Source organism: Phalacrocorax carbo, chromosome 1 (assembly GCF_963921805.1).
Source record: "Phalacrocorax carbo chromosome 1, bPhaCar2.1, whole genome shotgun sequence".
NCBI lineage: Eukaryota > Metazoa > Chordata > Aves > Suliformes > Phalacrocoracidae > Phalacrocorax > Phalacrocorax carbo.
In genome coordinates, this window is record NC_087513.1 from 188,865,463 (window position 1) to 188,889,468 (window position 24,006).

General features: G+C 45.3%; 2 protein-coding genes across 3 annotated transcripts in view; one reads left to right on the forward strand and one right to left on the reverse strand.

The window, feature by feature from the left end:
* THSD1 (thrombospondin type 1 domain containing 1) overlaps nucleotides 1-6,466 on the forward strand; it is a 31,249-nt gene extending 24,783 nt beyond the window's left edge. The window contains exons 5-6 of one of the 2 annotated variants that reach the window (XR_010371155.1): nucleotides 1,217-3,911; nucleotides 4,711-6,466. Coding sequence is in view for 1 of the 2 variants with exons in the window: in XM_064440936.1 (XP_064297006.1) it covers nucleotides 1,217-2,592 (1,376 nt within the window). In the remaining variant the exon portion in view is untranslated. Of the gene's footprint in view, nucleotides 1-1,216 lie in introns of both variants that reach the window. The other variant, XM_064440936.1, reaches the window with a different exon arrangement.
* Nucleotides 6,464-16,345, reverse strand: LOC104052850 (fibrinogen-like protein 1). Its single transcript, XM_009514193.2, has 8 exons — nucleotides 16,222-16,345; nucleotides 14,808-14,892; nucleotides 13,242-13,452; nucleotides 12,015-12,174; nucleotides 10,358-10,455; nucleotides 10,185-10,273; nucleotides 8,613-8,803; nucleotides 6,464-7,564 (listed from the first exon to the last, which is right to left on the reverse strand). Exons 2-8 carry the CDS (start codon nucleotides 14,880-14,882, stop codon nucleotides 7,375-7,377), a joined length of 1,014 nt encoding a protein of 337 aa, XP_009512488.1. The 5' UTR covers nucleotides 14,883-14,892; nucleotides 16,222-16,345; the 3' UTR covers nucleotides 6,464-7,374.
* Between the last annotated feature and the right edge of the window lie 7,661 nt (nucleotides 16,346-24,006).

Sequence of the window (24,006 nt, forward strand, 5' to 3'; positions counted from 1 at the left end):
TGCTACCAGCTCACCGTTGAATGAGTGTTCTTCTGGATTATGGGAAGTACATAGTGTCTGTTTCTCGTTATTCTGCAGACGCATTTCCTGTGGCTGGGCAGGCACGGTAGTGCAGGCAGGAGCGCCTGGCAAGTCTTACAGCAGACTGTCCATCACCCCGATGGAAGGCCCTGGGTTCTGGATAAAACTAGAGACTGGGAGAAGGTTGTTATGTGGCTCAGTTCAAGCTCACAGCTTCATGGCCAGCTCTTGTCAAGACAACTGAGCAGCCTTGTCCTCCAACAGCATTTTCATGGCTTATGAGGCTGCTATTTGTCCACAAGAAGTTGGGAAGTGAGTGCTACCTGACAATAAAATTAGCTGCTGGACCAATTAATCCATCAACCATGCTCTGTTCTGCTCAGGGCTGCCACTGGAGCCCTTGTCCAAAAAAAAGAATTATTAATCTCTCATTGGTTCAGCTGCCTGTAATGTGGTGCCATGTGCAGGTGAGAGGTTTAAATAGGGCTGTGGAAAGCTCTGAGATGTTCGCATCACAGGTGTGCAGGGTATTCTTTCCTGTTTGAAGGCCCATCTCCAGACTATGACAGAATAGTGCCAGTACCAGAATGCCAGGGGCACGAGAGCAGTGACTTTCTTCCCAGTTAGGAGCCTGCTGTGGAGGGGAGGGTGTTGTCCTCTGGGGTTGCAATGACAAGCAGTGGTGGAAGAAGCACCCTCACAGGACTGCTTAGGAAAGGTACACTGCCCTGCTAGTACTGCCTCTCTGCTCTTCAAACTCACTGCAATTCTCACACCCACTTAAGCTATCCTAAAAATAATTTTAAAGTGATACCTGAAGTACTAGCCTGGGTTGGGTTATTTTTACCCCTTTTATGGCACTTTTCACCAGGGAATCGTAATGTTCTTCATAAAGGAGGACAAAATAGTGTTGTCCTGTTTTACATGTATTTCGGAGTGCCTTATGGAAATGGCAGAACAGGCAAAAGTAATGATAACATTGAAAAGGTCTGTGGTTTAAAGTAAGTAGGTCTGTTTTCGGGCAGTTTGAAGTGATCAGTAGCAAGTCATCTACAATGAGCAAATTTTAATTGCAAACAACTTCCTGTACTGTATTAATTGGTTATTTTTTTCCTTGTAGTAACGTTTCCATCCTAAAATACCAAAACGCTGATGACAGTGCAACTCTGACAGACATTTGTGCTCTTTGTTACAGCTCTCAAGCCTCCCACCCCACCTTCTGTCCAGACAGGAGAGGACCAGAAAGCAAATAATATAGTCACCATCACAGGTATCTCCCTATGCTTGTTCATCATCTTTGCCACCGTTCTCATCACCCTCTGGAGGAAGCTCTGCAGAGCTCAGAAGTGCAGCACCACTGTCCGCCGAAACTCTGTCCATTCCCCTGGCTTCCGGAAAAACTCTGACGAAGAGAACATTTGCCAAGGTAACAAGCAGCGGGACAGCTTCGCAGAAGGAGGGGACGCCCCTGTAAACATTCCTCTGACCTACAGGCGAAGCCTCCAATTTGCCCAAGAAGGTGATGCCTCTGGAAGTGAGAACTTTCAGCCAAATGCCCAAAAAATAATCCCTCCGATTTTCAGCTACCGCCTCGCACAGCAGCAGCTGAAAGAGATGAAGAAGAAAGGCCTGACTGAGACCACCAAGGTGTATCACGTCTCTCAGAATCCCCTCACAGACACAGTTGTTGGTGCCACCACGATGCTTCCCCTGAGCGGGGAAAACCAAGAGGAGGCAGCGTCAAACAAATTTAGGATCAAATCTCCATTTCTGGACCAGCCAGCCAGTCAGCCCAAATTCCCAGGGGAAAGCTGTCACCCTAGGCTGGATTTTCCATTCTCACAGGCCAATCCTGCAATGAGCCCTACCCAAACCTTGATAAGAAGAGCTCATTTCAAGCACCAGGATAACAGAGGGGACTTGTCCGAGAGGGGCTGCCACAGAAACCCGCAGTTTAGAAGAACAGCCAGTTTCCATGAAACTAAAAAGGCCAGGCCTTTCAGAGAGAGAAGCATGTCCACCCTCACCCCCCGACAGACTCCTCTCTACAACTCCAGGACCAGAACGTGGGACCAGGGTTTGGAGGACAGGACACGGCCAAAATCGAGAAACGCTAATCCAACTTGTGAAAAGCTGGATCAGCCCCACAGCACCATGCTGGCGTGTGACCCGCAGGGCCATGGCACAAAGTCCCTCCCCAGGGCAGGTCCTCCGGTGAAGAAGCTGGACCTGATCACTGACCGCCAGCCTGCCAGTCAGGAGAAGGCGGCTGATAAGCCAGAGCCCAGCCGAAGTAAGAGGGGCCCTTCACCTAATGCCAGAGGCGCATGGCGGAAGGAAACGGGCTTGGCTGGCAAAGATAATTCCCAGAGAGGCCCAAGTGTAAGCCCTGCCCAGTACCGAAGGGACAAGTGCCAGAGCTACCCTTTGGACCCTGACTTTGCCTTTTATGATAATACTACTTTTGGCTTAACGGAGGCAGAGCAGCAGATGATCGACCTCCCTGGGTATTTTGGCTCAAATGAAGAGGATGAAACAAGTACTTTAAGCATTGAGAAGCTGGTGATCTGAGTGACTCATTGCAGCCCTTCAGGAGGGGTGTGCACAGGGGAGGATCTGCAGGATCTGTTGGCTTCTGGTGGAAGGAGCAGTGGGAATTGCATTAACGCTGCACAGAGCAGGAGGGAATAACACCCCAAGTCTGGCTTGTGGGAACACATTCCTTCCTAATTACTGGAAAGTGCTTCCATATCATTATTTTTTGTATGTATGTGTGTACAATACACACAGAATACCCTGGGAAAGCATGTGTTAGTGAAGGTGTGATGCAGGAATAGCCAATAGATTTTATTGCATAAAACAGTCGTGTTTCGTGCATCGTACATATTGAGTGCCACTGATCTAGCCTTTCTCGCCTTGTGGACCGTGTGCTAGTAGATTATGATGTCCTAAAGCATCCATTGTCCACTGTCCTCAACTGTGTGTCCTAATTAGTGAATCATTTCCCATTTAGAAAACACAAACCTCAAGTTGTGAGCGGTTTTCATTGTTTTTTTGGTAGTCGTTACTGAACTGTGTTAATTCGTTGTAATTGCTCAAATAAGTCGTATGGTGGTGTTTCTTTTAGCTGGTTGCATGAAAGTGCAAACAACTGACACTGAATACTTGGAGTTACTTTAAAATTGAGGGGCCATTCTTCATCATTCAAGACTTTGATATTTTCTTTCTGACAATATTTATACAAAGAAAACACAGTAACTTATAATTACTTGCATTTACAAAGTGAGTAGAAAAGGGCATGCCTCTGGGAGGGCAAAGGAAACTGATGATTAAATTTTAGCCATCCAAAACATTCCTGGAGCATTCAAGTACCTGCAAAAGGCAGTGAGAGGACTGTTGAATCACCCATCTTATCTATAATCATCTTTGCCTTTACGAAACATCTTCTTTTTTGTGTGTGTAAATAAATTGACAGTAATGCTACTACAGCAAGTTCAAAATAAATTATGAACAAAACCAGCAAATACCACATTTATTTGATTAATACCTGTTTCGCAGACAAGAAGAAAAAGTAAAAAGGCTTGACAACATCGGATGATTCCCAGAGAATCTTATGGTGAAGCACAAAAGTTACATTGTGGTTTTTGTCATGCTTTAAAACCAGAGATCACAAACTGGCGATTACACGCTGCTGCAAGTATTCAGAGCTGGGTTGAAACTCCAGTTAACAGTAGAGACAGAGCTTGGGCCAGTGAGAATGACTCAGAGACTTTACTTGCTATTTGTTAAGATAACCGTCTCTTCAGGGAGTTCCCGAAGACCAGGAGAGTGCTGTTGGGCAGCTACAAGAAAGGAGGAGATGCTCCCCATGGAGGATGGAGTGAGAGAAGGTAGGTTCAGGCAGAGGACTGTCAAAGAACAACTTTTCCGTAAGGAGCCCAACCCTATGTGCCCTTTAACCTGCCTTGTGGGTGTGAAGCAAAAATTAGCATGTTCTTAGTTGTCTGGCAGTAGGCTGCTATCTTCCTCAAAACTGGCTTTCTGAGTGGAAGGATAGATTTCCCAATCCCCCACTTCTTTTTCCTCCAACAACAATTTTAAAGAGAAATCAGCATTGCTGCGCATTAGCCAGTTACCGAGGGCACCCCACTGAAGTGTCCAAAGCGTGCACAGGTAACTGGACAGGTGCACAGTGGGAGGGCTTGCTGTGACAGCCTGGGAGGAGCCAGACGCTCAGCATTTGGCCACCAGAGTCAAGCCCCTCCATTTGAACTGCCTTTTTGATGGGTAACATTTTGTAGCTGCTGCTGGAGCGCCAGATCCGACTCGCAGGGTGATGCGAGCTCCCTCTGCCCCAGGAGCTGCACCAGCATGCCGCGTTGTTGGCATTCAGCCCTTCAGCCCCTTGCGGTGATCGTACCAGCTACGCATTCCCGTAAGCTGTCAGGTTGAAATGCTGTTTAAAGCATTTGAGAACATGTCCACACTTGAAGGGTGATCCAAAGCTAATCAAATGTAATGAGTCTTTAAATTGACTTAAATGAGCTGGAAATCAGACCTCTGAAGCAATTGCTGCTCAGGTTACTTACCACCCCTGAACCAAGGTAAACTCTGCCGTGTGAAGCACGTTTGCCCTGAAGCAGCTATCTGTCAGCGTTGGAGCTACAGTGCTACAATATCTATTCACAGCTTTGATGAGCCTCTCAGCCTGGGAGACCCTGGAGAAACGGGAGATCAAATGTACATACAGCACAGCAACATTCAGCAAGTATTCCCCTAACCTTCAGCGCTTGGCAGCAGCCCTCAGGTGAAATAAGTACTCAAGTACTCAGCTAGTGGTATTTTACCCTGTTTATTAAGACAAAGGGTTCTGGAACACTTCCTGGAGTTTGCTGTGGGAGTTGCAGGGTCCTGCACAAAGCCTGCATCTCCAAGGGGGTTCTCTGCACAGCAGGAGGGCAGAGGAGGGGGACCCTTGCTCCAAGTCAGATGCTACTGCCTGCAACCTTGTCTCAGTGTTGGGCTGCATTCAGAACAGCTGCTGTAATGCATTCAATGGACTTAGGTACATCTTACATCTAAGACAGCAAGGCAGGCCCCTTCCCTCCCAGTCTGTCACATCTTGTCCCCGTTTTCTCTCTTGGAGACAGAAAAAAGCTCCATAACATATTGATGCTGGCCGAAGGCAGCCCAGCTATAATGCCTGCCTCTCTGTATTGACACAGGGTGAAATGGGCTCCCAGCTCTGGACTTTCACAGCACTCACTTCTCACTCACTGGGGAACTGGACTGGGTAGCAGCTGTTTGACTAAGCCCTGTTGGCTTTATCTCCAGCTTGATACTCCATTATCAGATGGGTTATCGGCTGTTCAATGAACTGTCAAACCACTAGTGTTGTCTGGTGCTGTAGTTGATTTCCAGCATGCAGAGTTGAGTATCACTAGTCCATACTCTTTACCCTGCTTCCCTAGCTCTCTGCTGAAGAATGGGGTTGAGCATCATCTGCCAGAAGGCATTAACGTGACCTTACTTCACCCACATTTCTCTGTGTCTTCTGCCTAGACAAAAATTGTTCTTACTGCCCTCAGCACTTCATCGGTGGCCACATGGTTATAACATGCACACAGTGATTCCTTACGTTCCCAACATGCAGTTACAACCTCGCACTAAGATTTTACCATTGTAAAATACAGAAGTAGCAATCAGAAAGGAAATAGTAAGTGGTTGTTCACACTCCATTCTTCACAAGGGCAGCCTCCTTTCAGAGACGTAGGTGCAAGTTCCGTTCCATGTGGGTACGCACCAGTGCTGGGAAGAGGGCAGCAGGGCAGTCTTGCCAGAACACAGGCTTTAGGAGCACGGCTCCCTGGAGCGCTGGCTCACTGTGCTCTGCTGTTCACGTTCGCGATCACTAGGATGTCTAGGAAGAAGTGAGAACAGGGTTTACCTCTTGACAAAGCAGAGGAACCAAATCAAGTTTTACACTGAACCTTCACAAATCTCTGCATTGTCTCCAGGACACCTTGAGCCATGGAAATCAAACTTACCTTGTAGACCCTCTAAACTACCCAGGACAGCAGGTGCAGTAGTACCAGAACCAACAACAAAAGAATGACGTTCTCATATTACGAGCTTTCTCAAGATTTTTATCCATATTTCTGTTCAAGTTCCTACTGTTGAAAACCAGATAAAAAGCGTTAAGTCCTACTGAGATTATTTTATTTCACACTTTATGGCTATGTAATACAAATTACAATATGTATGAAGCTAAAAGCAAATCAGTGGAAAAGAACTACCAGTTTAAAAAAATCGTTGTAATTCAGAAAAAAAATAGGCTCATTCTACAACGTGGTAGTTAAATGATTTGCATCAAGCTGATATTACTGTTCATTTTTAACTGTTGTTATTAACAACTGTGGAAAATAAATTTTCAGTGTTCCATTTCTTTCAGTCATTTGCGTTGCTCTTCCGTTTCACTCTGATGAGACAATGAAGTCAGTGTGCCTTACAGTTCAATCGCTTTCCACTTTCTGATTCCCCTTCACTAAATCAAAGTCATCTGATAAATTACATGAGAATGTACAAATTTATGAACTCCTAAGAATATCTGTGCTCATATTAAATTTAGTGAAATCTGCCTAATTTTAATCTGGGGTTTAAGTCTGGTTGGCAGCATTGTCTTTGTCTGCATTAATGTGTCACGGTGTGTTACAGAAGTGGATCTGCAGCGGGAAGCTGTTGGCACTGAAACTGAGCATCCACACTCTGTGTTGTGGGGGTTTGCTCTGAAGTAGCCTTAGTCTGGATGCACGTTAGCCGTTGGAGCACGTCCACCCGCTGGTTTGGTTTCACACAGCGCAGGAGTGTTCTGCAACGGAAGTGTGGCAATTGGGGACCATTGGGAGAGTTGCTTAAAAACATTCTCCTGATCCAGAACAAAGCACTAATGAAGGCACACCAGACAAAGTCCAATTCCCCATGACCTTGTTTCTATTCTTACATTCGTGTAACTGAAGCACTGACGGTTAAAATCAAGATCAGAAAGATTTAGCCCTTGTAGAGTCCAGATAGCTAAAAGAACTTGATCATTCAAGGTCCAGAGAGTTTTTCATAAAAAGAAGACTTCTGAAAAAGAAAACTGTGGTTATTCCATGACTGAGATCCATATGTTTTCCATTAAATTGTTGGCTGGCTGGCTCAAACAACTCACAACGTTAGCTTCAGCTAGTAGAAACAGGTGCAGCTCCCGTTTATTGTGGTGCAGGTTTGGCAATTGGCAGCAGCAGAGGGCTGGCTATTAACTTACACAATTCTTTTCAGCCTGTACTTTTTTTCTTTCCAAAGCAGCGGGTTTCAGCTGCCCTGACTGTTCTCACCGTCTCCACTCTCTCTGTCAACAAAGAACGGAGCCCTGATTTTCATGGCAGAGTACTTCAGCGAGTACCACATCCCATGCCACGTAGACCAAACCATGCCATTGTCATGGGATCCATTGTACCTTCCTGTTCTGTAGTATCGTCCATTGAGGTTTACGGCATGGCACCTTGTAATGATGTAGGAGAGGGAGAAAAGGAGATTAGGTTTAGCCTGGGAAGGCGTTGCGTCATTACAGTGAAGTACAATTTTCGCACAATGTACATTTGGAAATACTAGGGTGGGATTCATTGACAGGTTCAGACACCTAGATATATCTGTCTGTACTGAACTGGTTATCTAAAGAACTGCTGTAGCCTATGGAGGTCTGGTTAATGCATTTAGTGGAACCCAGAGAAGTATGTGAGTCATCCTAGACACCTACGCCGGTCAGATAATTCAACCTGTTGACACCTTCAAATATATTAACTAGGGACATGATTCAGTTGCCTAAACAGAGGGGCGTAGTGCCATTTGGTATGCTCATGTGTAGGCAGCTATGTACTGACACCTAAAAATGCAGATTTACCTTTTAGTCAAGGTAAATTCCACTATTGATGTACATTTCTGAAGCACCACTGATTCCAATTTGTCTGTGATGAGGGCCTGGTCAAAGAAAAAGCTCATCCTATGCTAAAGCAGAGAAAAACTGAGAGCGGTGTGTCCGAGCTCCCAGGGCTGGTGAAGCTGAGTCCCCATCTGCTGATGCGTGCGGTATGCCCAACTAGCAAACAGACCATTGGGACTCTTAAGGGGTAGCTCACCTAGACATGCTCTGCAATAATGTCCTTTGTACATGCTTCACCTTGCAGTGGCTACAGTTGTTTTCTTTCCTGGGATATAACCCAAAGCACTTTAAGGAAATTTAATTGGGCTCCTTTCCTTCCAGGTCATTCCCCCCTATGCATTTATTCTGACCCATTTGCTTAAAATGAATGCAACTTACCTGTGGCCAAGTTTCTTAAAATGAATGCAACTTACCTGCTTTGCTTCATAATGGAAGAAGCAGATTGCTTTCCTTTGAGCCTCTGTAGGTGTGAACATCTTAGTTTTGGCTGTGTGAGGTGGCAAACACACAGAGCAACCTCCAGCTGCTGTAAGGCACTGCAGGCAAGTCGTCTCAGCTGTACGGCCACCCACACCCGACGCATCCAAGAGGAATCAACTGTTTTCCATACCTGTTAAACCACCAACCGCCCTTGTTTTCTAATGCACAGTTGCCTGTCAGGAATCGATCGTGATCCTTGTCAGACGTGGTGAACTGCATCCCTCTGTGAGAGGCTGACCACTGATCTTCAAAATTGCTCCCACCAGACAGAGCGTCGCCAGCATTGCCAGAATAGGTGCCAAACCATAACCTGTAATTGTCCTGCAAGAATATGTGAAACGTGGCTTTGATATCAGCTCTTTCTGCCCTTCCTCCCATTTTTGAGATCAGATGTGCTCTGGCCATTGTATCCACCATCAAAGGCATGACTGTTGAAGTTAAGGGTGACTTTTGGCCCCATTCTTTAATGATCCCAGTGTAGATCAATACGGGATTTAAACTTCCAGAAGGGACTGCTAATTACTGCTGTGGCTACAAAGGGCTTCAGGCTTTACTGCCTTTCAATAACCATCTGATACGCTATACAACAAGCTGAAGGGCTTTTCTGAGCTCATCAAGAACAACTTGGCAGGAATCTGTGCCAAGTAGTTGCCTTCATAAACCGATCAGTTGTTCAGTGAGGATAACTCCTTAGGAATTTTGCTCCTCCCAGAACTAGAAGCCACCTGATTTCTAGCTAAATGGTCCTGTCCTGGTAGGAATACTTAGAAGAATAATTCCACTGTGCACAGTTAACAGATCTAAGAGATATTTGATATGAGATGGATGATTACTTTTGCGGTGTGGGCTTTTTCCTGTCATCATATTCCACTTTTGTTTATGAAAAATAGGAGTAAGGTATTAAAATGAAACTGTTCAAACTTTTAATAAGAAAACTCTGCAAACTGAACATAATGCGTTCATTTCTGGAGCGGTGATGGAGTTGGAACTAGGACTGGTCCATGCAGTGGAACGCATGTCCTTGGGTTACTTAGGCGTGGTGTTCAGGAAGGCGAGCCTGCAAAGAGCAGCATTGAGCAGGATGCTGTCTAAAGCTAGAATGCAATCATGAAAATACAGGGAGTTTTTGTCCTTGGGCTTTCACTACTGAGTGTAGTGTTACAGATGCCTCTCTTCAAGACAGGAGCTTACAACTGCACTTTTAAAGTTTGTATTAGAGTTCAATGCTTAAAAGAGTAGAGGGGGTTTGTTCTGGCGGTTGCCTTTTATGTGACAGCCTGAAATGCTATTCTAGTAAGTCGGAGAACAGGGTTCAGTTTCCTTGCAGAGGTTCAAACCCTTATCTCCTCCCTCATGGGAGACTCTTTTAATCATGAGGCTGAGGAAAACACACATGGGAGCCCCTGTGCCCTGCAGCAGAGAGCTGCCCTCTGTGCAGCAGCAGAGTCAGCAAGAGAACACGCATGATCCTGTCACCCAGTGGCTTGGGCACTTGGCAGCTGTGAGGAAGAAGTCGCGGGGCTTATGTCCCTGCTCCCAGTGCTGTTTCTCAGTCAGCCAAACCAGGAGTCCCAGGGAACCAGAATGGGAAAGTTTTGCAGAGCTGTAATTACAACCCTGATACTGAAGTCTAATGCTGCACATGCAGATATCCCACCCTCACAGATAAAACAAGCAAATGACTGCTCTCTCCATTTCTTACCTGCTCATTCGCAAGCTGAAAATTTTCATAGACTGCATAACGTCTTTCCCCATGCCAGTCCATCAGGTCAATCTTTAATGAACTCTCTCCTAAACACAAAGCAGTGTCCTGTTAAATGAACTATCTCTCTCAAGCAAATTGGAGAGGAATTTGTGGAGGGAAAATACTTGCACCTCTAGCAAGCAGGTCATAGATGTGGTCATTGCCCAGCCAGTATTCATCATTCTTGCCCTGGAATTTCCCAAATCCCAGTTTGTAATCATCCCACTTCCTGCAGTGAGATACAAACATTGATTTCAGCATGTGAGGGAATTAGACAGTCTGTGAGACTTAGCTGTGGTAACAAGTAAAACTTCTAGACATTGTGTTCTAAAAGTATCTGATTCATTGCAAGCTGAGCTGAGATTTGTCACTCTGCCTTAGAAATAAATACAACTCACAGCTTACTTCTTCGCCTGCTAAACCTGTGCACACACATATATTGGGATCAAACCTTCAAACTGCCAGATGCAGCGCTCGCAGAATGAGGCTGTCAGTTAGATGGAAAGGGAAAGCAGCAGCTGTCATACTGGTCTTCAGCAAAGCAGCTGATGTTGCTCTTCAGCAAGGCATAATTCAAATGCAGTCCTGGCTGGAAATCAATGTTGCAGTCTGAAATATGCTACAAACTTGGATGTATGACGTGGTATGGTGAAGAATCAGAAACTGAATAGAAGCCGCAAACAAAAGCTTCCAGATGAAGGTAAAAGGAAAATATCTGGGTCTGATTTGTTCTCCTGTTCCACTTAAAGCTATTTTTGATTCATTGACCACTCTCACCTCTGCTTTTTTGCAGGATCACTGTTTGGATGTGGCAACTTGTCCTTCAAAGACATATACTTATTTATCATCGGCATTCTCTGGTTTTGTATTTCTAGGAGAATTCTGCTGTTACTTTCTTCTCATCATTTCATTCTCTTAAAATCTCCTCTGTTGTTTATATATCATCTTTGATATTAACATATACTTCCTGTGTATCAACATTTCCAGTTTTTCTAACCCTGTGTTTATCCCCTTTCTCATGTCCTTATTAGGGATACTAATTCTGCCTGACCTACATACAAGTAAGTGCTCCTCTTCAGGATGTTTTTCATTCACCTGTGCTGAGAGTTGAACTACCATGGCTAGATAGCTACCAGCCTCTGGGCAAGCCAGCTTGGAGCCAGTTGAGGTAGCTTTGCAATGCATTGCACTCCCTGTAAGAGACACTAGACATGCCCTGAAATAGTGCGTGCTGTGATAATGAATTAATCTGCATGGGAATGTTTCTTCTGTACTGTGCTGCCAGAGCATCTCTCCTCCTGGAGGTTTTCAGGTAAAAGTCACCTCTCTGCGATTTTTGCATAAAGAACAATCTGGACCAGTGGTTTGACATCTTTTTGAATAATCTGGATAAGGAAATAAATGTTGCACCATGCTGAAGATGATTCCTGATATAAGAACAGCTAATGTGTTTGGTGGGTCTTGGTCTATGTGTGGGCAGCAGATACCTGCTAGTTTGGAGCCTTCAACAGACTCCAATAATGATAAAACAAATATGCACACACATACACACTTACTCAAATGCAGAGAAGCCATGGAAAAGGTGTTATAGGTCCATTTAGAAAAAGGCCTCCTGCTATGAATATCTACCGCCACTTTGTCCTAATGCACAGAGTTATCATCATTAAAGCATAGTCTTGTGTCTCCTGCTCCTCAGATGTTGGGTTTTGCCAGGCAGCAGGACGGGGGCTGGGAGCTGGAGGCCTTACTGCAAGCCCAGCCCTGTTGATGCAACCGAGGTGCACCCACCTGTTGAAATTCTCCTTGCCATTACTGCGACGCTGAATGACAGTCCAGCCCCCGCCATCAGACATGTCACAGTATGCTAGGAAAGGCTCTCGGTCTGCTCTGGGCCTGATCCGGTAGTAGCCATTTTTGGTCTTCTTCCGATTATACAGTGCGGAGCAATCTAGGCAGAACAGTACCAGTTTGTTAAATGGCCTGGGGGAAAGCAAACGGGTATGTGAAGGCAAGAGAAGACATCGCTGAGAGGCTGTATGGGACAAGGACACTCCTGGCCACCCTGTGTAATAGCTCTGCAAGCCCTGCAAAGCCAAAGCAAAGGGTTCAGTAAGGTAGTAGCAATGCTGGTTTGCAAACTGCTAGGCCTGATGAAGAGCAGCAAGGCTTGAGAGCCTTCACAGCCATGCCCCATAGGCAGTAATTCCCAAAATTTTTATGAGATACAGGATGGCTGCAGCTCAGGCTGGGGCTATAGCATGGGAGCAATGCAGGACCAGGACTGGCTCCGTCAGCAAGAACAGTTGCAGAGAAGCTAATTTCCATGTAGAAGGTAGCCTCAGCTGTACTTCAGATTGGATCAGGACCCAAAATTTCTAAAATAAGAGGCTAAGTTCCTATGACCAGCTCTACCAGGGCTGTATCAGGAGAGTGCCTTTCAGGGCCTCAGTGCTTCACACCTTCAATGTAATGCCCATGATGGATAAAATCTTGGCCACAGGCCATGATTCCAGTTATGACCATGGTCTCAAAGTGATGTCGAGGAACAGGGAGGCTGGACTTCTCCAAAAAGGCTTCAGTACCTGCAGCTGAACAAGGCACTCTGGGCTCCCATAAGTCACTCAGGGAAAATAGGCTCTTCAAATAGGAAAGACCCATCTCTTCCTAAAGGAGATGTCTAAAGTAGGTCTGATGGAAAACAGCTGAGAGGTGCCTGTTCCTCTCTGCACCAGAGCCCCAAGTGAGAAGCCCAGCTGCAGGTGTCTGCGTTGTACCTGGTGGTAGCTACCTAAAGCTGGGCCAGCTGACTCTGGCCCCAGGGAATGTCTGCTGGTTCCAGGGGCACCAGTCTGCCCTTCTCCTTCCTGTGTATCATCTGACTGCATTTTAAAACTCAATCCACTTCAAAAATTATAAAACTTTTAACAAAAATAACATATGACACATGGGACACTGCAGGGAGAAATAAACATTGTGGCAAGCTGAAATCTCCACATATGCTACTGCAAACCATACCTTGGTCATAGACTATCAAATTTCCACTTGTTGTGGGTAAATGCACTTCATGCTGCACACTCCTGTTACCTGAGGACAGCACACTTTTTGTTCTATGGTAAGTGTTCTCCAGGATGTCCTTCAGCTGCAGTTCATGTAAGTAAAGCAAGTCTTGAAGTTGTTTTAACCTTTGTCTTAATTTATTGTTGTCTAGGAGGCAGATATCTTTTTCCTATGGAGAAAATAAAACAAAAATCCCCATGCTTCCATCAGTGGTAAGAACAGAGAGGCAGAGAGAGAAGGAGTATCTGTCTCCTCTTGATCCTAACATGCCACACTGCCTCTGTGGATCAAGACAATTCAATGGTGGTCTCTGTAAGATATATGAATCGTGCATAGCATGGGCTGTTGAGTTGAACCCAGTGGAAAAGGGTTTTCTACAATGATCTCGCCACTGCTCAGAGCATCCCAGAATATGATCAGCTAAGCAGAAAAGTACTTTGGACAAAAATCATTTGTCTTGAATCCCATTTAATGAACTCAAAGTGAATGTTTGTAGACTAAGAATCTGCTCAGGGTAGTAACAGGGGGGAAAAAAAGGGGCCCTTGCACTGCAGCCAGGCCAAACCAGTGAGGTTCCAGAACATCTTCTTGTAAAACAGGAAGAAAAAAGAGCTGATATTTGGTGCAAATCAGTGGGAAGCAGTGAGCCTACCAGGATCAGTGGAGTAACTTCAGAGCTGCATTACCATAACCAGGACCAGAATCTGGCTCACACTGACTAGGATGAACATTTTCAGCAATGATCTAGACTGTGACTGGTGTTACTCCATTAAGAACATAACAAAGCAGAGCAAAATCTTTTCCAAGACAACCAAGCAAACCCATGCAGTTAGAATCAGTTGCTATTTTCACTCTCAGCAAGCCGGCTTGAGTGATACCAGGTCAGGACCAGTTCTAGGCATAAGCAAAATAAGCAGTTGCCTAGGACAGCAAACTGATGCACGTGCTCAAACATGGCCTCCCAGCTGCCTCTTCCTTCTCCTTCTCCTAGGTCTGCTGGTTTTCTTCCACAGAGGATTTCCAGGCTGGATGCACACAGGGACCTGCTGCAGACAGCCCTGATCTCACCAAACTCTTCTTGCCAAGCTCTGTCCCTCACTTGGGATGGCCCAAGAGTAATTTGCTCATCAGAAGAGTACAGGTTGCCTCAGACTATGCCTACCACCACTTTCCCTTTCTGTTTTTTAAATCACAATAAATAAATGAAGGCAGTTTTCCCTGAGGGAACGGAGTAGACTATTTCTTCACTGGCCATAAAATAACTTTTTTTTTCTTTAAGGGGCTTTTGTTGTTGTTTTTAATTCTTGGCAATGTCAGTCCAGCCATCCAGAGAGCTGCCCATCCTCTAATGCTGTGAAAACCCTGTATTAACAGGACAGCAAGAGTGACCTTTCTTCAGCTGCAGGCAGACACCTTTTTGCTCTGCTCTTGCAGGCCTATCTGCTCTTGGAGCACCTATCTCTACATGACTGGGAATGATAAACCGTTGAGAGGTGGTACAGGCACTCACTAAGAGATACGCACCGAAAACCTGGGTGCAGGTGAGCCGAAGCTGATCAGGAGAAGAAGCAGCAGCAACCAGGGCATCATTGCACTCATTTCTTATCACCTGAAAAGAAGCATTGACAGCCTGCACTGGAGGCTTCTTTAGTTTCTCTCATAACTTAATCCCCCCTCACAATCACTTTTAATTCCCCAGAAAATGCTGCAGGATTTGTTAAGGAGTTTGCTTGAAACTACAGGCAGGACGAAATCGGTGATATTGATCCCTAAGATACACGTTAGGGAGAAGCTGAAGCACCAGTGCAGCATGCTGACAGGGGGACTGAAGTTTGGGTCCAAGCTCCTGCTTCCCTGGAGAAATAATACCCAGTGTGACTCTCCAGCAGCCTCTGCCCTTTCTCCTGAGTGCCCACGCAGATGGGAAGTTACTCAGCAATAATGCCTCCTTGGAGCACTCCTTGAAAAACTGGTGGCCAAAATCACACAGTCCTCCTTCAGACCAAACTCCCCAAAGTTAAGAGAGAGGGATGTTGCCTCCTCATTGAGTGAGCGTAGGCGTTGCCCCTCCTCAGTCCATGGAGCGGTCTGTCAGGACAGGATTACCTTGGGGGCCGAGGGCAGAAGGCACACATGGGATAGAGCGGTCACAGGATAGTTTTTGCTTGGATTTCAGTGGAAGAGATCTCTGCTGCTGACCTGCTGCAGTGCACAGATGGGGCATCGGTCAGAGAGTCTCAGCTAGAAAGAATGCTAAGCGACTGCCACTGGGAACATGCAGCTGAAAGCGAGTTAACAGTACAAATTGTTCGCAGACTGCTTGCATGGTGCTTTAAAAAAATCAGAAAAAAATTAAAAATCTGTAAAATAGGCTAAAACCAACTCCCCCGCTTCACATCTGGAAGTGCTGCAGAAACTTGGCTACCCAGCTTTACGCTCTCAGCGACGTGCTTTGTTTCAGCTATGACTCTATTAGCATCCCCGCAGCGGCTGATGCCAGGGCTGCTCCCAGAGCCAGCAAAGCCTCTGCGACAGGGAAGCGGTCTGCCACGCTGGGCAGGCAGGGCCTAAAGCAAGCCGAGAGAAGAAGTGCCCTGTGGAAGTTACCCATAAAGGATGTCGTGCAAGTGGGTGGCCCAGAACGCAGCATTTTTTCATTTCATGGAGAGAAGAGCTCTGTATTAGAGCAGGGAACCCCCCAGCCCGTGACTGCTGCTACTGTTCATTAACATTCATTAACACCGCCACGCAGTGGCGTGCTGGTGGCTGCAGCACTGATGTTGAGGTCAGAATCAGGCCCCATAGAATGTGGATGGAGGCAAAAGCTAAGAGGAAGGATGGTTTTGAGCGATGGCTCCTGAAGACCAGACAGTGCAGACCAAAGGGAAAGAAAGCAACTTCATCTGCGCTTTTATCAACATGTATTAAATGCACATACCTGTAACTCGCCTTTCCTTCAGACCTCCTCCCGATACGATTATCTCCCTTAAAAGCCAACTGCAAAAGAAAGTGATCATAAACCTGGCTGCATTTATAGTGGTTGATGAGATTTTCCTCTCCAGATGGCCCACATCAAGGGTGCAGACGAAGCAAGTTTCACAGCACTAGGCAGTTCCACAGAAGATACTTGCAATGCCTTGCCTGAAAGAGTTACCCAAACCCCACATTATCTGTTGTTACCCAATACCCATCCTGCTGCTTCCCAGTGAGGATCAATGACAGTTAGGTTTCTATCAGTGGTCCTCTCCAAAGGAGAGGGGCTCTGCTGGTTGCGCACCATTACCCACCTTATTTGACTAGGAAGCTCAACCAAGGCTGACTTCTTTAAGTGTTTATATGAATTCCTTCAGACTAACGCTCCCTGCGGGAGTTTTATCTCATGTTTAACACAGCCAGGCTCATTTCAGTAAGTCCTGCAAGGTGGAAATAACACAGCTTTTCTGTTTGGCATTCCTTTTGCTGTTTAATCTGGTTTATATGTAAAAGCACAGCACAGCTGTAATGCTAAAGGAGCTGCAAATCTGAAGCAAGAAGCGAACATGGGGGTATTAAGCAAGATTTGCTATTAGACTGAAATCTCAGGAGGTTTGCAGTTGTGTAACTCTCCTCTGAGCTGGATGATTAGATTTGCTAGTTAACACAAACAAGGACATTTGTAGAAGAGAGAAAAAAAAACAACCACATAAACAGATGGGTGCCTCCCTTTGCGTTATGGCCAAGGAATTACAAATTAGTTTAAAGAAAACAGCAGGAACGTTCCATTTTACAGAGCTGTGTTTGGAGGAGAGACCATGGGGCAAAAAGACAAGGCATATAACCCCATCATAAACTTCTGTATTACTCTCCAGGAAAGCAGGACTGTCCAGCTATTACCAAGTACAGCAATGCTGTTTATTTCTTAAAAACTGCATTCCTTTTCTCCCACAAGAACCGCTGACCCATTTCACTGCCAAATGATTACGTAAACAGTGCTTTTCTTCTCACTAGTTCTCTATTCCCAGTTTTAGGCTGGTTTTGGATGCTGTGAAATTAAATGAGTGAAATGTCTCTTCTCCTTAGTGTGTACTTGGCCCTTCCGCCCCTTCAGTCAGCGGCTGCAGCTGACAGCAGGGTGCTCAGGTACCACACTCCTGAGCACAGGGGGGCTCCACACCATCCCCTGGGGCTTTCATCCACAGCAGCCTCTTCCTTAACTGGAGCCCACCAGCCAGCTCTTGAGACACTGCGCACCTATTTATGCTCTTGCCTTAATGGTCAACAAGCTCTTTGACCTATGAGCACCTCCCGATCCTGGGTGGGATTGACAATGGGCCTGGGACTGAGGTGGCAGTGTTGGAGTCATGGTGTGGGCAGCACTGTCATCCCCCTCGGCTGTCTGCAGGGCCGTATGGCCAGGAGGCATGAGGCTGCACATCTCTGACTCCTGCTGGTCCCTGGGTAGGAGAGGGCGGTGGAGCTGCAGTCCCGGTGAGACTCATGCGTGCATGTTATGTGACTGCAACTTTGCAGGAGCAGGACTCAAAGTCCAACTCTCCTTCAGGGACCACCCAAATGCCTGTTAGAGCCAAGACCCCTGGAGCACTCTCATGCTCTCTCGAGGACTCCCTCCAGTGTCACCTCCAGCCTCACCAACATCTGCATGTGAAAAACTCAATCAGCTGGAATGTGTTTCTTGCATCCCTCCTTCATGATGGACTTATTCTCCCAGGGTAAATGAAGTTTTAGGAATATCCGAAGCACAAGAGAGGGATTGCCATGAGGTTGAGTTCACGTGAAGTGGGTCTAGCAGGAGGGTGTGTTCATGTACTGCTCCACTGGCCCATAGCTAAAATAATCAAGTCATCCTAAAGAACGTGGACACTGTGTGATCACTGATGTTGTTTCCTCACAGATGTTGAAGTCCCTAGGCAATGGAAGTGTAAACGCTCATTTTTTTTTTCCTGGCATACACATGCTTCACACATATTCTGCAGTGCAAATTCCTGTTTAGTTACTTGGAAGGAGATCAAATTCCCTCTTCTTAAGATACTTAGTGATGTTGTCAGCAAATAATAACAGTTTCATTAACTAAAAACCTCCCCACCCTGCTCTCCTCCACCCTCCTTTCAGCAAAAGTACGTAGGTGCTGAATAACAGTCATAAAAAGCTATTATTCACACATTAAATGCACAGCCAGCACAGCAAGAATGCAAACTGGTGGGTAAACATGAATGAAGACAGTGGCTCTGGGGCAGCTTTTGATATTCCTGCAGTCACAGAATGACGGGCTCTCCCAGAAAGAATGGCTCAGGATGAAGACATGAAGATGACATCCAATGGACCTTCACTCCCCCAGAGCCCGATGGAACATCACTGCAGCTGGAAGAGAGTGGTGGCCTCTCAAAACTCTGCCAAGACCAGTTCCTTGTTGTTTGTTCTTAAAGGGGGAAGGGAAGAAATGAGGTGGACTGCTTCAGACTCCAAAAGAGGTACAGAGACCTGAGGTTTTCACAGCAAGAGCCTGAGTGCCTAGTTGTGCCCTAGGAAAATTCAGAGTATTCTAGAGCCAGCTCCAAGCAAAACAGCTCATTTGCACTGAACCCAGGTGCTTTATGCATTTGCCGTTACATTATACTTCTCCATCACGTCCTACCTTCCACAAACATCCTGCTCACTGGGAGAGACCACGGACCAGGCTCCTTTGCAGGCACTGCAGGTGTGAAGGTACCAGGGGCCTGCAGGTTCTCCATGTGTGAGCTACTAGCATCTTCTGTAGAATCTGGGCTGCCAGGTCTCTTAAAACAAAGTTAATGTATGAGATATGAAACAATTTATTTAAAAAAAATCTAATAATAAAGAGTTTCATCAAAAGTAAGATAAATTTAAAAGATCAGGACAACATCAGCCACCATAGTTTCAATCTATGAAATAACCGAAACCAGCATATACGCATTAAAAGTCTGTGGTTTGTTAGCAAGGAGTAACCACAGAAATCTGTGTACAAAGAAGAACAGTCACAGACCATGAAACATGCTAGATCTGAATGTTTTGATAATGTACAAAGAGCAAACACATAATTCAGTCTACCTAATGAGTCTGCGTGCAGCCTATGAGTATCTAATGGGTTGACACAACAAATGTAATTAGTTTGTAAGTTCCTGAGGGCAAGCATGGGTCCGAGTGATCTCACTTACATCAGGAATAGCTGTACCAAAGGGAATTAGTCACAAGGCCAGAGGGAGCATGTGGATTATCTGCATAATCTTCTACCTACCTCAGGTCAGAGAACTCTCCTGACCTAATTCACTCCTATTTGGAATAGAGCATCTCTTTGAGAAAAAGACATTTTGGTACAAAATATTCAGCATTGAAGAACCAGCCGCAGACCTTAGCATGCTCTTCCACTGCTTAATTACCCATATTGTTAATTATTCTTGGTTTTTGTCTTGAGTCTGAATCCTCCAATACTCACCCTGCAGCCTTTTACTCTCACGATGCCTTACTCTGTGAAGGGGAAAAGCCCTCTACTGCCAAATGTCGTTTTCCCTACTTAAGGTGGGGTCCATGTACACACAAGCGGCGTGCCTGCCGCTGCCTGGGAACCCAAACCCCGGCAGCTGCTGCGGGTGCAGGCGTATGTGCTGGGGGAAAGCCAGCAGGGTCACAGAGCAAGGGGTTGCACAGAGCTTGTCCTGGGCAAGGCTGGGCACTGTGGCACAGCACATCCCGAGGGAAGAGCACTAGTGGGTAGGGCGCTCAGGTGGCATGGGGAAGGAGGAAGGGCAAGAGCAAATTCTGCTCCTGGGGTGATTTTGTTCAGGGTTGTTTAATGCAGAACATAGTGGTGAGAAGAGCTGTAGGAGGTGTATGGCCGTGTGTGGTGGAGGTGGTCTCGCTGGGCTTGTTGAGGGGGCTCCAGGGAGTGCAATACCCCTCTGCCTAGATTTGGGATCCTGATCCACCCCTAGGGAGGGACAAGCAGCAGAATATGTCACCAGGACAGTCCAGGGCACGCACAGGAGCAGAACTGCAGGTTCTGCAGCCCAACAGAGAGGTGCCCTATCAATTTAGTTGCCTCTAGGGTCAGGCAGCTGCTGAACAAGTACCTTTCTAGATCTAAATTTTGAGGCTTTAAGTCTGCTTACACCCCTTTTTGGGCACCTAGACCTTTTTCCAGATCCAGTCCTGACCAACTGTGATTAAGTCACTCTTTATCTTTTCTTTCAGAAGACAGACAGCTTTTAGCTCCTTGATCCAGATGTGGAGAGGTGTACTTCACAGCCTTTTAGTCACATCATGGCTCTTCCCTCTTTCTTCTGGAGTTGTGGTTGTCAGGGCTGGAGACCTGAGAGCACACAGGAGCCAAGTAAAGAGCTCAAGTGATATTTCCAACCCACCATATTTCCTGTTTGTGGATCCAAGGATCTTGTTATTGCTTTTGCCACAGAGCCACATGCCACAACTACCTGTGTCTGGCTACTCCCTACCGCTGGCTCAGGACTTTTCAGAGTTACCTGTTTTCATAATACAGCCACTGATGCTCCAAGGCTGACCTGCCCACGGTGTTACTCCCTGCAGTCAGGGTGACTGTGATTTGCAACACTTGAGAAGTTGGTTAAGAAATGCTTGCTAGCTTTCTGGCGTGTACCCACATACCCCATGCAGGTGGCAAGTGTCTCTCAGTGACAGTCAGTAGGACTGTAAGCACACCAAGGAGTTCATTTAAAGATGTTGTGTGGTCCTTCAGGTACCAAGGGCTGAAAAGCACCATTCTGGGGTCCTTTCTCTGAGACTGACAGGAAATGCACATTGCTCGTTCATCTGCACTTACCAGATGTTACAATTTACTCAGTGCTAGGAAGCCATTCTTCTATCTGACTGCTTTTCCAACCTCTGTGTCAGCTGCAAACTTCATCACTTGGGATTTTTATCCAGAGCATGGTTTAAAACAAAACAACACAATACACATTAAATAGCATAAAACAACACCCAATCCCTGCAGAACCTCTCTGGAAAGGAACTGCTTAAGGATGGTTCTCCTTTCAGTTATTTTAAGACTAGCGTGCTGGGTTTGCATCAATGTGAACCAGACTGAGTTTATACTTTCCTACCTTTTTAATCAAATGTGATTTTCTAGCCGGACACTTGCTTACAGAAGCAATAAAATACTTATACTTTATCAGTAAAACCTGTAATCTTGTTTTAGAAATATAAATTAGTTTGGCAGGAATTATTTTCCCTAATCCCATGTTTATTGGCATTTATTATTATCGTTATTATTACTATTATCATCACTAAGCTTCTTTAATATTTTATCAGTTGAAGCCTCTGTCTACTCTGCTCTCATTTTACCTGGGAGCAAAACCAAGATGACAGATCTACCATCATCAGGTCATCTGATCTACCTCCTTTTAATATTCACAGAGAATTGATTTTTTTCCCCCACTTATCTCCATATTTCTGCTATCCCAAGACTTAGTAAAAAGAAAATTATTTTCTTGAATCTCTCTCTTAAGATTATCACATATTAATGAGCCATAGCTCCCAATTTTAAAATCTGTCAAGTTAAGAGATTCTGTTTACCACCCTCTCTGTTATTTTTGGAATGTAAAGTATGTCATCACCCCTCTGAGATATGCATACTTCATCCTGCTCTCTACCCAGTACGTAACTGTATTATTTACTGAACACTTCGATCTCTTCTGCATTTTATTGACAATTCTGCTATTTTACACTCATGAATAATTGTCAAGGGATCAGAACTGGACTCTGAGGGAGTTTAAAATGTCAGTATCATGAGTTAACCAGCAAAATATAATGAAAATTATTTACAAGTCTTGAATTTAAAAAACAGAATATTTTCAATGCTTCTTTTTTATTTTTAGCTTTAGGAACCTTGGATCTTGTTCCTACACTTTTCTCCACCGGCTGAGAGCTAGAAGTTTTATTTTATTAATAAAAAAAAGGGGCATTTTTATTTTAGTCATCTGACTCCAGAAGTTAGGGCTTTAAGAAAATAGATCAACCACCAGGAAACTCATGATGACGCACGAGAGCTGGCAAATCTTCTACAGCATCACCAATGCTCTAAGATTAGCAACACTGAAAGGAACAGTTAGTGTTATCACTGGCAATGCAGCGTCCACCTATTTGATGAAAAATGGGAAGAACTGTTTTTCCTTTTCAAGTATATCTGCAACCTCTAGCAAGCTGGTTCACTTACAGCCCTGGCATTCAGTCTGAGTGCCAAACTGGAAGCCTCCCAGCCTCCAGCCCCTCCTTTGACTGGTTGTTACAGGTTGTTCTGTGAAAAGTCCACTTCAATAACTTCAATACCCAAACTGCCTTCACAGCTTGGTGCTTTCAGGGCCTAGTGCAGGGGAAACTGAACTTCTTTGTTTCTACATTCTTCTCTGATATGGTCCTCCCTGTGAAGGTGATCCACAGGCATAAGATCCCACTGAGAGTAACTCACAGCCTACCCATGTGGTCCACAGGACCAAGCCTGTACTAAATAACCTGCACATGTACACCTTTTTCAGAACTAGGAGCAAATTAAACGATCGTTTCTTCTCATCATCCAGCTTAGTGTCCATCCATGTTTAGCTCCTTCTCAAAAACATAATTATCTGAATATACCAAAAGTATTTAGCTCATTACTTGCTACCACTGTCTGCACTAGCTACTTACCCATATATTTATATATAGGACAGACTTGAAAGGGAAACTTTCTATTTAGTCTGTGTTGCATTAATAGTAGGAGTCTGAGGAGTGGCTAGGGGGAGATCCTACCATTGAGTCATAAGGTTCAGAGAGGACCCCCTTGCTTTCTAAACTTCTCTGAGAGGAGTCTAGGTGCAGCTAAATCCAGTCTTAGTCTCAGACTTGGTCAACGGTTTATTTTCTAAGGGTTGTAACTACTCATCAGAGTATTTGTTGTAACTAATTTGGCAGATGCCCAGGCTGGTCACATTCAATGAGAACAATCACAGCTAGATTAATGAACAGTGCAATTTATTAAAGCAAGAGATACACAGGTTCTTTGGATTACCGGTGATGAGATTCCTGGTTACAAGACACACATAAATACCAAAGATATGAGTACACTGCTAGGCTACAAGTATGCTAAACAAATATGAAGCGACTCCAGTATGAAGCAAAGCAACTCTAATGCGTTAGGGATTTAAAGTGACTCTGTAGAAGTTTCCAATCTTACCCAAAGGCATCCCAGTGGTGGGGGAAGAGAGGCTCAGCCCATCAACTGGTCCCAGAAGTCAGAGTGGTACATGACGGTATCTTCCCTAACCCCTCTTTCTCTTCACACATTTCATACTATTTTTTATCTTTCAGGTGGAGCTTGAGTGACTCTAGTCATACATACCTTTATTATGATTGGTGTACAATTTCCTCGCTTTGCTTTTAAAAGTGTAGAGTACAAGAAATTCAAAGTGCATGCCCAGTGAGGGGTGGTCGCACCTTAGAGGCGGGTAACTTTTGGGATGGAGGTGTGTTTTGGTATTATAATTATATTATAATGAGCAAAGTTCACCAAAAGGAGAGCATTTTGTCAAAAGTATGATGGACTGTTGGAGCAGGGTGGCAAATACGCAGTGTACGAGCTCCATGGTATCTCGAGTTCCCATTTATCACAGAGCCTGGCCGCGATGCCTCCACACCGCTCCACCCTCCAGACAACTCCTCTTAGAGTCAGTATGCCAAGTTCTCCTGGCATTGCCGACATCTA